The sequence below is a fragment of the Corvus moneduloides genome, chromosome 4, assembly GCF_009650955.1.
Source record: "Corvus moneduloides isolate bCorMon1 chromosome 4, bCorMon1.pri, whole genome shotgun sequence".
Classification (NCBI taxonomy): domain Eukaryota; kingdom Metazoa; phylum Chordata; class Aves; order Passeriformes; family Corvidae; genus Corvus; species Corvus moneduloides.
This window is the reverse complement of record NC_045479.1, coordinates 45,748,035-45,761,281: the sequence shown is the minus strand read 5'-3', so window position 1 is coordinate 45,761,281 and position 13,247 is coordinate 45,748,035. Positions and strand designations below refer to the sequence as shown.

The following is a 13,247-nucleotide window of genomic DNA, read 5'->3' as shown; positions in this document are numbered from 1 at the left end:
GGTCTGTAATTTGTTAGGTCATATTTTTTTGGTTACTTACAATGTTTGTAGAAAAAGCAATGTATCTAAAACTAGACAGCAGTATATCCTTGTATATAATAAGGATTCCCAAGCTAGATGTAAGCTCCTACACTTCTAAGCATCTAACCTTACAAATCAGGTATTGAAATATTTGGGACCATAACTGGTTTCTATCACATTGCCTGAATTCCCAATCTTTTAAGTGTCTCCAAATGTTTCCCTTGTAAGCCAGATTTTGTTTTTTGTTTGTAAAGGTATGTTGTTTTTCTAAATTTAAAACAGGGATTAGAGAACTAAAAATGTATTTGAAACAGACAAATACTCTGGAGAATTACTTAATGGAAGCTACTTGCTTTTTTTAAAGTTTTTTAAAGTGTTCATGAGTGTTACCTGGAGGTACCTGAGGTGAGCAGTTTTCATTTATATTAAAAAAATTAATCAAAACCTGTGGCTTAAGGCCATATTCTGCGATTTGTAATATGCTAAGTAAACATTCCTAGACATAAGCACAAAGTAAGAATTTTTGTTCTACAATAAGCATCAATATTAATTCTTTTTGTTCTCCTCCCTCACAAAATTTGAAATTTAAGTGGAAAGACTGCTGCTAATGTCCACATTCCCCTTTTTTTTTTCTTAAACGGCCCATTAGGTTTTAAGAGTATCTTGACGTGTCTACAACATACTAAAAATAAATTCAAAACTGGAAGTTTCTGCAAAGACAAACACAAAAAACAGGTCAAAATATTTTTTTAAATACACACAGTACCAGTAAAAAAGAAAGCTGAAGACAAATTGATATAAAAATCAGTATTTATGTAAAAAAATAATGCACTGCATATTGTAAAATCAGTCAGTTACAGTATTCACCTTCACACAGATTTCTACATTTTCAGGCTTCAAAAGGTTACACAGCAAGGAAAAGAGACCTACATGAGAGGCAGACTGCTTCCTAGACTCCATCCCAAGAATGTATACCCTGAGCCCGCAGGGAAATTAGAAGCAGGATACAAACACTGCTGACAGTGGAGTGTGTTTTTGTACTGCTAAACCATTTATCCAGCTCACATGGATCTGGAAGTCAGAGCCAGTGTATCTCTGACAAGGAAACAGGCACAAAAATCAAGCTTCTAAAATGGGGTTGGGACGAAGGTGCAAGTCAGTGAGTGGATCCTCCATGTTCAACACACAGGAACTTTCCTGGAATCCAAAAGCTCACTTTACGAAGACTTCATCTCAGGTTATCCAAGTTCAAATATACTTTACAAATACATTTCATACCATGCAAGTTTAAATATTTTACTGTAACACTAGAATTCAGCCCTTTTCTTCATGTTTTCCTCTGGAGATAAAGTTTGTATTACTTAAACAGAAGTTTTTCTTTTGTCACTAACATAATTGGAAAAAACCTAATCCTTACCTGTTGCAAATCACTATCACTATTGACAGTAATGCACTAATGTAGTTGAGGGTCTGCCCCAAAACTATTTTAAAGCCATTTATTAAAAAAAATATAACAGGATATATTCTCTAAGAAACCCATCTACTACACAGTCTGATGAGGCATCAGAACTCTTACTACAGCTCTTCACTTTTAGGTACTACATACTCTATAACAATAATCAAGTAATAATTCCTAGTATGGAAATACAACAGCAACAGCTTTCCACCACTGGGCTTTTTTTCTACTTCCAAAATGTCCTATAAAGCTGCAAAACCATGACATTTTTAAAAAGTATTGTGAGACAAGCAATTTCAAACTGGATTTTTACTTAAAAACCCCTCAGTTCTGCTCTACCTTTTGATACTAATGGCTCTACAATGTTGAAACAAATAATTTTTAACATAAAGTCTCTGTATTTACTAATAGAGAAAACTAGTATCACATACTAGTTATTAATTTCTCAGAAAATCGTATAGTGTGCAGTTTACATCTGAGATAAACAAAACACGATTGTCAAAACAGTACTTCAACATGTAAGAGATGAACATATAAAGGCACATACAGATTGTCAATGATTACAACACATTTCTTTGACAAGAGAGTATTTTCTGCACTTGTAAACAACTTTGTTTACATAAAGGCTCACACCTTTAAAGTGAGGTTAGTGCTGCTGACTCAGTTATTGCTACATTCACAGTTTAAGAGAATTTTAGACAATATATGAGGTACACTCCCAAACAGAGCCATCTTCATTTCTTCCTTGTTCATTTATCATTAGATAACTGAATTATGCAGACTAAAACTACTGGCCATAGAAGCCAGAAACACCCAAATCATCAGATGCGAGATAAACATTAGCACTGATTAAACTTCTAAAGACCAAAAAGTCACCTTTACAGAAAAAAGTTCCTGTTCTTCATTACATGAATATTTTCTTCATTTTTATGTATGCTAGTAAACTTTTTTCTGGGCACACTAAGAGCCCATTCAAGCTGTAATAGAATTCTTGCACCTTTTGACCAGTTCCGTTAATTCAATCTCCTTCAACTGGGAGTCAGAAATCACCTTCCCTTTGATCTTCTGGCATACAAGTCTCTTATGCTTTTTGTTAGCTGCTTTATGAATACTTTGTATACTCTTCCACAATATGTATGCGTGGTTTTCTGTAATTCTCGTTCTAGGGGCTGCAAAAGCGAATGAACCAGGTCATCTCCAAATGAATACTGTAAAGAGGTTAAGAAAATTTAAGGTTAATATGGAAGATTGTCATTACTCAGAGGTATTAGAGTTTTATAAAAATTATTTTTAGCATCGTATTTGCTGTCTATAAGCTTATTAAATGTTTTCAAGAACTGACAAGTGCTTCTGTATGCAGTAATTTAAAACACCTCTAAATTACAGAAATATACTCTCATGCTTTCAATAAACCTAACAAGAAAGATTTTTTTTTTTTAAATGTTAAGCAAATGAATGTATTCAGACAGGCAAGGAGGAAATTTTAAATTACCTTACCCAATTAAAAATTTACAAATCTAAAATGGTTTCTGGATTTTTTTGTTGTTGTTGTATGGTAACTTTCTCAAATGACATATAACCTTTAAGTAATACAATTCTTACCAAATTATAATGAAACAGCAGTATAAAAAGTGGTACTGAAGTTTCATTAAACTGAATGATGGTCAAACACATACTATGTTTAACATGGGCATGAAATAAAGTTGTCATTAAATCAACAGCACAATGTTTTTTATAAACATATGATAAGTCAAAACAGTGTTTTGAAGTAATGTAATTTTGTTCATCTTATTACCATTGAATCAGTAGTGGTTTACGTACTTTCTCTGGCATGTTCATATACAAAATGGGATCATAAATATAAGGAAATAATTTTTTCTTCTATTTTTGACAATGCTCAAAGGAAACAAAGAAATCATATTTTTATGGAAATACTTTCCCTGCAATGTATTCTCAGACCCCCAAAAGTACTTCTCTTCATTTTTATATCTATATGACAATGTGTAATAAAGCAACATTAAAATATACTATTGATTTTTGTAGGTTATACACACACAGTACCATGCTACATTAAAATGCATCAGTGCTAAATTTTACAGCTCTTCAGTGAGTACACTGATGTAATGATAAATAGTTTATTAGATGACTTATTTGCAGAATGAAATAACTCACTGTGCTTAGTATTTAAAGGAACAGCAATGTATTAATATACTGAATTTCTGGAAAAGGTCAAAATACAGTATGTAAAAAATTTTTTTACAATCTGAATCTAGACACAATTAAGTATTAAAATGTTGTAGAAAATACATACAAACTTCAGGAAGAAGGGATTTTTCCTGCACTTTAAAATCTCCAGAAGAATGAAGCTTCTGGTGATAGCTTGCTCAGCCTGGAGAAAAAGACTGTCCCTCTCTCCTCTGCACTGGTGTGGCCTCACCTTGAGTAATGTGCGCCGTTTTGGAAGCCACAATATAAGAAGGATATAAAGCTATTAGAGAGTGTCCAAAGGAAGGAAGTGGTGAAGGGCCTTGAGGGGAAGCATTATGAGGAGCAGCTGAGGTCACTTGGTCTGTTGAGACTGGAGGAGACTGAGGGGAGACCTCATTGCAGTTACAACTTCCTCTTGAGGGGAAGAGGAGGAGCAGGCACTGATCTCTGCTCTCTGGTGCCCAGCGACAGGCCCCAAGGGAATGGCCTGAAGCTGTGTCAGGGGAGGTTTAGGTTGGATATTAGGAAAAGGTTCTTCCCCCAGAGGGTGGTTGGGCACTGGAACAGGCTCCCCAGGGAAGTGGTCACAGCAGCAAGCCTGGCACGATGTTTGGACAATGCTCTCAAGCACACGGTGTGACTCTTGGGGATGGTCCTGTGCAGGGCCAGGTATTTGGATTTCAATCATCCTTGTAGGCCCTTCCTATTCAGATATTCTAAGATCTCCAAATGCTTATGGAAACAGTTTACTGGGTGATTTATTAAATAAACAAGAATAAAGCCTTTTAAATAAACACTGACAACTGCAGGCACTGTTTTAGAATCCTAACCTAGACATAGCCTACACTCTGTTTCAGAAGATGCTCTTCAAAACAGGAATATACTGGAACTCCATCCAAACAATAAAGAAGAAACTGGTGAAACACCTGACACTACTTAAAAGAGAAAAAAATTACTTTGTTGCAATCAAGATGAATATCAACTTACCCACAAAACACATGTACCACTATAGATAAACATACATAAAAGAATAACTAGTACAATGCAAAAAACACTTACATTTTTTATTGCTTCATAGACAGCCCTAAAAGTCGGCTGTTTATCATCGTGGTAAACACCTCTGTTTCCATGAAGAATAAATATACCTTCCTCTTCAGCTGTCCTACAATTGCTTCCATAGATGCAGTGGTCAGGCCGGTAATTCCATTGGCAAGGAAAGACATAAAGACTTTCTGTGCAGAAAAATGAAAGCTCTGGGTTAAGTAGCAAAATTGTTTCAGAAAATAAACCAATCTTCTCTTTATTTATTTATTTAGGACTGCTTTATAAATTTCTGTACAGTTGTTTTGAAGTCTCACAGTGAGCTACACTCTAGCAAGCTCCATCACTGTCTCTCAATTGCTTTCAAAGAATTAAAGAATAATCCCATGACTGCTTTTGCCCAAAAGCCTGCTAATAGAATATTTTCCTGGGTTTTTGAACACCATGGAAAAGATAACTTTACAGTGTGAGACTTAAAATCAATACGGATTTACCTGGATTGTGAAAAAACATAATGTTCAATAGATCCTGATCACCCCATGTTATGTTCAACTTGTATTTCTTCAGTAATGGCATAAGAATTTCTCCCCATTGTAACCGGACTGGTGTCATGTCATTCTATTTAACAAAACAAAGCAAAACAACACACATTCAGCACAGTTATACCTATAGGGAAGGAAATGCCTTACAGAATCGCAGTAACTTGCACTTCAAAGTTACAAATCTCAAATGTATAGATGACTCCTTCCTTTTAAACCAGCAAGTCTATCTAAGGAAAACAGTTATGGACACTTCCAGTATGTTTTATTTCTCAGTTATTAACTTACCAGGAAAATTTCCCTCTAACATCTTAAACCAAGAATTCTAAGAAACAGCAAGGAGTTTTTTTATACAGCAGTAGGATCTAACACCAAAACTGCATTTAAGTCATGCAGCAAGTAGATGGGAAGTATTTAAATATCCACACTTTATGCAATTTCTCTCTTTATCACTGAGTGATAATATACACAAGTTCTAATGCTAACTGGAAAAATTCAAACCAGTTCAATATAAAATTAATTCTTAAATAGTTCCAAACACATACAGATAATAAATACTGGCTACAAAGCAGTGTACAAAAATACAGAAATCCTTCAAAGGTTTTCAGAAGCATTTTCATCAAGTTGAACTTATTTTTTTTAGTTACTGAACTTGAATTTCCACATCAATGGGACAACTTTTCACTAGCAAAAGTCAGAAAGAACCAAAACAACAGCTGTTACTGAATTCCCAAACTCTTGATTTAGCAGAATCACTTCAAAAGAAAAGTTCTTCTAAGGTTCTGGTTGAGGAGCTGCTACTTGGAGTAAATTGGCCTACACTGAATACCATGTTACCAAAGGGATTAAAATCTGCAGTTTAAATGGTTGCATATTCTACAGCTAATCTCTTACCTTTACTTAAGCTCAACTAGAACAGGAAAGGAACAAGGCTGCTCACTTTGTACCCTGTACTTCACAGTTTTGAGAGTAAGGATGGAATAACAGTAAGTCCCACAGAGAGATAATTTCTGAACAAGTACAAGCATTGTACCCTTGCTTCTTTTTAACCAAGTTGCCAAAAAGAAATTTTTATTAGAACTCCAGTATAGTTTGGGATTTGCATACAGGAATATCATGTTAAGAGACAGATTACCAGGAGCAAAATACTCAGTTTGAGATTTACAGTATCAAAGAATTCCTTCTCTGAGCTTTACACTGACAAAGTGCACAAATCAGCAGTTCAGTTTTTACTCTTTCCTCAAATCATTTCAGCCATCAAATATGAAGAGCTTTCAGAACTGAAGACTAAACCGAGAAATACTACAAGATTTCAGACAAGAATTAATACAAAAAAAGATCTACAGCTTATATTATGTAAGAAGCCAAACAGAATATTACAGTTCCTTCTCTCCTAAAAAATTTATGACTATGATTGCCTGCAAGTATTCGATGAGCACTGGCATAAGAAATGCACAAGAAAATTGTTCTCTAGTAAGAATTATCATTGGACTCAATATAATGTGATTAAATGAAATAAAACACAGGCTTTAACACTAAGCTAAAACCTTCCAAAAAAAAAGCAAATAAATCAGACTGACTCACAGTCGGTAAGGATTACTCCCTCACCTGAACTTTGCAATTCACAGAATATTGACCTAAGGTTTAAATTTAGACAAAATGCTAAGAATTAAAAACAGAATTAAATTATCTCATTTCATACCAGGATAATAATGGTAAGAGAATATACAGTAGCAAATAAAGTTTTAGAGCAACCCACAGAAATAGAAGTTTAAATTGTTAAAAGTCATTATTTAACAGAATTTTCTTTTCACTTGTACAGTTTTAATAGCAGAGAAATCCAGAGGATATCCCAAGAAGATGCAAAGCAGGTAACAACATAAATCATATAGCCAGATGTCTAGAAGCACTACTACTTGGCAAATAGTGCTGTCAGATTTAAGAACTGGAAATTGTAATATTTCCATAACCTTTGCATAAATAGGAAAGAGCTATATATTAATAAAATAGCAGTGATATATAATGACACCAATGTAGGAGCAAGAGAAACTACTTGAATAATTCCTTGTTTTCCTTCTTCCAAATATTCTATGTAACTTGCAGTGAGGTGAAACAGCCTGAGAAGTACGATGGTGATAGAACTGCTTTTCAGAATTTACTCAAGTAAAAAAAACTCCAAGAAAAAACTCTACAATAATTTTAGAATTTCCAGAATATAAGCCTTCTCTCCAGTATTCCACAACATGCAAAGAATGTTAGAGATTTGAGAAAAAAACCCCAAATGATAATAGGCATTTCTGTGATGCCATCAAACTGATACAGACAGGCTCTTAAGAACTCTCAAAATTCTAGTTTACTTGAGCAGAAGAAAATGTGTAAGAACAAAATATATGCAGGGACATCAAAGTATTTTCTGACACTTTGGGTTGGTTTTTTGTTTGTTTAGCTTGGTCATTACTCATTTCTGTACCAGAAAACTTCTGCCTGGCCAAGACTGAAGTCAGACTTAAAAAAGCTATCACATTTAGCCTCGTGTTACCTTTTTCTAAATTCTAGGAAGAAAATATTAAAGCTGAGGAAAAGTTCTCAAATCACACAGCAATATCTAAACTAGTTGCAGTTGTGTCGCACAAACAGCTGACCAACTTAAATTTCCTTAATGCCAAGGGAGAGCCAGCCCTCTTCTTTCTGGTTACATGATTCTACCCTGTTCTTGCACCAGCAGTGTAGTGCTAACACTTACTGCATGCTTTTGTAAGCTGATGTACTTCAATAACCCAGCAGAAGGATTTCTTTTTTCTACTGTTAGCAAGTTGAATTGAATCACATAAAGCACCAAACACCAAAGGCTACGACCAAGTAAATAAGAAAAGCAGGGAAAAGCAGCTGGTAAGAGACAGCAACCTTCCTTTTAGAAGCAATCTGGTTTTGTGCAGGCTCACCATATTTCTTGAAACTACAGCCCTAAGCAACACTGAATGGTAGAAAAAGGTTATAATGGTTTAGGTCATAGAAGCTCTCTGAACTTTGGGGTTTTTTTCTAAAGCATAACCATGAACCTCTATTTTGCACACTCTATTTGAAGTTAATTTGTTTGGGGCTTGTTTGATTTTCTAAGAGCTTGTTCCCTTCCTTGACTGCATCTCAGGCATCACAACTAACCTTCTTAATAAATGTGATAGAAGTCATTCCTCTCTATTCACATTGCCTCATTGGTCTTTTTGTTAAAAAGCACCGTACCTGTAGCAATTGCTATATTTCTTCCAGTTTTAAAAAAAAATCTACATCTATATGTATACAAATACAAAAGAAGTCACCTACTATTACATCTTCCATATCCTAAACAGTCTTGAATGCTTTACATTCCCGTTTTCTAAGTGCTGCTTAGCAGAGACAACATGTAGGCACTAACCATCAGAAGCTTCATTATGAATTCTAGTCTCATGTCCAGTTATGCAGTGTAATGACCACACTGTATTCAGTAACACATCTGTGCATGCACATGTATCTGTATACCAGCATACACATGTGGTATACATGTATTTGTGCATGTATTTGTGCTGTACATATACACAGAGACTCACAACACACAAGACAAATAAGACAGGACCCGGAGTAACAACATCCATTACGCAACACCAACAGCCAAGGAGCTAGGATGCTTGTCTGAAATGGCCTGACCTGACAGTCCTGAGAAGATTGAGACTCAAATAAGTAAATGGATAAAGGATGACTTAATCCTGGAGCAGTACATGGAACTATAGGTTATTGCTACCCAGATGAACATTATAACCATTGGCTAAAGTCTCTGGTTCTGCTTTTTTTAATCTATCTTCTGGATAATCCTGACACAAATCAATGTGACAACAGAAGAAAGATGCTTAAAGGCCTCAAGCAGCTCAGCTTGTAATTTGGGCTACAACAGACAAAGAACCCAGAGTTTTAAACCCATAGCACTGGAGGAACATCCTGATCCAAAACTTTCACTTCAGATAAATGCTCTAGCACTACAGTATCTTGCAAAAAGGTCTACAGGCATCTTTAAAAAGATACAAAAATTCCCAGAACTTATATACTCCTTGAAGAATTTGCTGAGCCTCCCGAAAGAATATAAACAAATTCACATCTTCCTATAAAACAGTGAAGCATTTTCTAATTCTACTATATTTCACTGGAATAATTAATGGGACACAAGATGGAACTGTTACGTCTAAGGTCCAAAAGCATCTGCAGTGTCACTGGCAAGGGGTACTAGGATAGTCCCTACCCCTGAGTTTGGTTTACCTCTTTTCCAAAGGTGTGAGAATAGTAGCTCCTTTGCTATCAGTCACAAGCAAAGTCATACACTCTCAGGCCCACTGTGTAAAGACTCAGCTACACTAAATCCTTTTCCAAGTTTTGCTTTTATGTCTGCAATTTTTTTCTTATTAACCAATTCTCTTTATAATAAGACATTCAAGGAACCTGAAGATGAGAACAAAGTCTCTGCAAGTTTCCATGAACAGTTTTTGTAATAAAGCTTGTGCATCTGAGGGCACTGCGATGCTCTGCAAGCTTGTTGGGACCACACTCCAGGTACTAAGGGAGAATAAACTAAATGGCTCCCCCGCTCAGTGCTGTCTTAGCCCAGATCTCACAGAATCACAGAAAAAAATATCCTAGCCCTCTAGAATCAAGGGAAAGGGCAGTGTTGCATTTTGAATTTCAAAATAATCATGAATTATTTCACCTAATTAAATCTTATATTTTAAGTATATGTATACACACTTAAATTTAAAGAAAACACCAGTTTTAGGTGTTAAGGAGAAAGGACTTCATGTTGTCCTCTAGAAAACTACAGTTCATTTTATTGACAATTTTAGTATCCTACATAATCTGTATACTTTTGAAAATTTTAACTCCAATTTTACCAAAAATGCATAAAGTTTCCAATGAATTTATAACCTGAGTTGTACTGAGAAGTCAAACCAGAATTCTGGCATAGTATGAATGAAAGACCAACTTTATCTTAGTGTTTACCACACTCAACATAAATCACTATACAGAAATGCACTGTCAGAGGATAAGATATATGCGTGTTCAATCCCATGTTTTTCTCATTATACTTTTCAGTATTTTCATTTCTCCATATGCTATAATCAGTAAAACAAACAATTTAAGTAGACAATGCAAGATTTCATTGATGATATATATAACAATGATAGAGACGTTTTCTTGGAGAAACTACAGCCATATATACTACAGCTACTATAACTTTCTACTTTACAACTGAGACAATCCATTCTCCAGTTCTCTTAAATTCTCTGAATTTCCTTAAAGAAAAATACAGAGCAAGAATGCTAGGACGAAGGCTGTTTATTAAACTGGAAATGGGGGAGAATTAATGTCTACTGCAAGTATTGCTCCTCTCATGGATGCATCTTCCAAAAGTTTTTGGCTGCATGATTATTTTTCCCTAATCAAACTTCTCTTAAACAGAGATGTACTTTTCCCTCAAGCATAATCACATAGCACTGCTATTGTACTTGTGTTTCAAGTACATAAGAAAAAACTTCAAGTCTCAGAAGCAATGACCATTTCTACTGCTGTGCGCATTGCTTCGATGCACAAAGGAAAAAACTAGGACTTCAAAGCAAATAAAAAGATACCTAGGGTGATAATCACCTGGCTACAATGTAAAAGAGCAAAATTTGGAAACCTTTGTTTTCAAGAACTTACTAAATGTTTTAGCACCACCTCCTGGTCATACAACTACACACATTTTACAAGTTTACAATAATAGGTTTCTGGGATGCCTGTAGTGAAGAAATAATGTAGGCATGCCTGTTAGCAAACGTAATTTACAGCAAATTGTATCAAGTCACAAGATCTCTCAGAACTAAGAAAAATTAAAACAATCAAGCACACTTGAAGTTCAAGAATTCCAACTCTTACAGTGAATGTCATTTAAAAAATAGATACTATTTTAAACACAGTATACTTTGAGAGTGTTATTACAATTACAGAAAAAACATTTTGAAAAATACACATGAATATGAAACAGTAATAGAATTAAAAAGACGGAAATGCACAGAAAATGCAATAGAGGCAATACACATACCTTGAAATATTTTCTTCTGATACGTGTCATATTCATTAGCATGACTCCAGAATTAATTCCAGTTACTCCATAATAGGGATGTCTAGCAAAACGATTATACCACCCAATACGAGGTTCTTCATGTTCTGGTGCCATTGCAGCAATTTGTGTGGAGTTGAACTTTCCCAGAAAAGACCAAATATCATCAACAGGCCTCAAAAACAGGATGTCAGTATCAACATACAGTAGTGAATCCACATTTTTGAGGATTAACTGTGAGGGAAAGAAATTTAAAACCAGAATTTTAAGTTTTATTGAACTTCTCTTCATAAAATACAATAAAGTTTAACAAATTTTTGTCATATGCAAATAAATTCACTTCAGGCTGACAGTTCGCAGCCAATAAATTTGTCATCATTCCTTTTTCTCACATTTTAAAGAATTTTTGTAGAGGGAACTAAATTTTATATAGAACAGCAATGCAAAGGCACTCATTCCACATTTTATGTATCAGGGCTCCTTAGGAGTAAGTAGAGACCAGGTGTAATGTTACTCCAACAGGAGCTCCTGTCTTGCTCTTGTTCCCTTGCTTCCCCATGTAGCTAATCAGACAAGTGTCAAGAGCCCCAAAAGAGACAGTATTTGGGACACAGCTGCCACAGCTCTAATTCACCAAGCCTGAAGTATGTTTTCTGAAGTGTCTTAGATGAGCAGATGCACAAAACACTGGCAACAATAGCCCATTTCTTGTTTCCTTTTCTCTAACACTTCTCAGACCCATGCATGCAGGCTTTCAAACTGAATGAGGAGATGAGGTGTGATAAATCCACGTTATCTCTGAGAAGATGACATGACCTATTACCTCTTTCTGAGGATATTGTGCCATAATGCATCAAGTGAGAAAAGAACTTCTATACCATAGGGTATAACAGCAGAACATTAAACTCAGAGGGCTTTTTAGGATGTCATAAAAGTAACTTTCAGGAGTAGTAGTAGTACTTCATTTAAAATCAAACAAAAATCAGAGTAACAAGGACAGTTTGATGCTTCATAAACAGACTTCTAGATTGTCTTATTACAAAGTAACTTACTGGCAAAAATAGCCTTTGTGAAGCACATGGTTTAAACAATTTCTTCCATTCTGCTGCACTCTCAGATGGAAATGTTATTGGATATAACGTGTAATTAACTTTTCCTTCATATGGGAATTCATCAAGCTATGTGAAAATAAGAAATCACAAAAATTACTTCAATTCTATTACAAAAAATAAATCAATTTCACCATTCAAATTGATACTTGCACACAAGTGCAATGCCTCTTTGCCATAACAGAAATACAAGAATTTGTCAACTAATCAAAAGACTTGAACAAAAAGTGGCACCTGCAGGCTACTATGAAGAAAACACATCATGTCAGATCACATGCAAAAGGAAGAGAAAGTAAAATAAATTAGTATTTACAAAAAGTAAGTACATGAATTAAAACTCTTCCTCTCTTAACTAGTTACCACATAACAAATACCACTGAAATCTTCCGAAATTTAAAGTAATCTTACTCCATTTTTGCCACAGATTCTGTTTGCGTAAGTGTATATAAATTAGCATGTGTAACATACTAATGTCACAGTTAATGTGACATTTTAAGCGGAAAAATAGTAAAACCCTCCATAGTGATAGCCTAGTCAGCTTCTAAAACTGCTACTCCAGTCATAATGTAATTTTCATTAACTGAAATTTACTAAAATTAGACATAACCATACCTACCACATTCAAAAATTGGTGTTTCACTTTCTCTGAACAATGTAAGACTGACTCATGCTGTAAGCACAGGGACAAAAAAAGGACAGATCTCTAATTTTTTCTTCTAAACCCAACTCTAAAAAAGCTCACACAAGGTAACTTG

General features: G+C 34.9%; 1 protein-coding gene across 4 annotated transcripts in view; it reads right to left on the bottom strand.

Moving 5' to 3' along the window:
* Window positions 1-813: 813 nt before the first annotated feature.
* GXYLT1 (glucoside xylosyltransferase 1) overlaps window positions 814-13,247 on the bottom strand; it is a 40,329-nt gene continuing 27,895 nt past the window's right edge. For all 4 annotated transcript variants that reach the window (XM_032107517.1, XM_032107519.1, XM_032107515.1 and 1 more), the window contains 5 exons: window positions 12,436-12,561; window positions 11,366-11,617; window positions 5,221-5,344; window positions 4,745-4,917; window positions 814-2,685 (listed from right to left, as the gene is read on the bottom strand). In XM_032107517.1, the coding sequence (XP_031963408.1) occupies window positions 2,524-2,685; window positions 4,745-4,917; window positions 5,221-5,344; window positions 11,366-11,617; window positions 12,436-12,561 (837 nt within the window). In that variant the 3' untranslated portion in view covers window positions 814-2,523. The remainder of the gene's footprint in view (window positions 2,686-4,744; window positions 4,918-5,220; window positions 5,345-11,365; window positions 11,618-12,435; window positions 12,562-13,247) is intronic.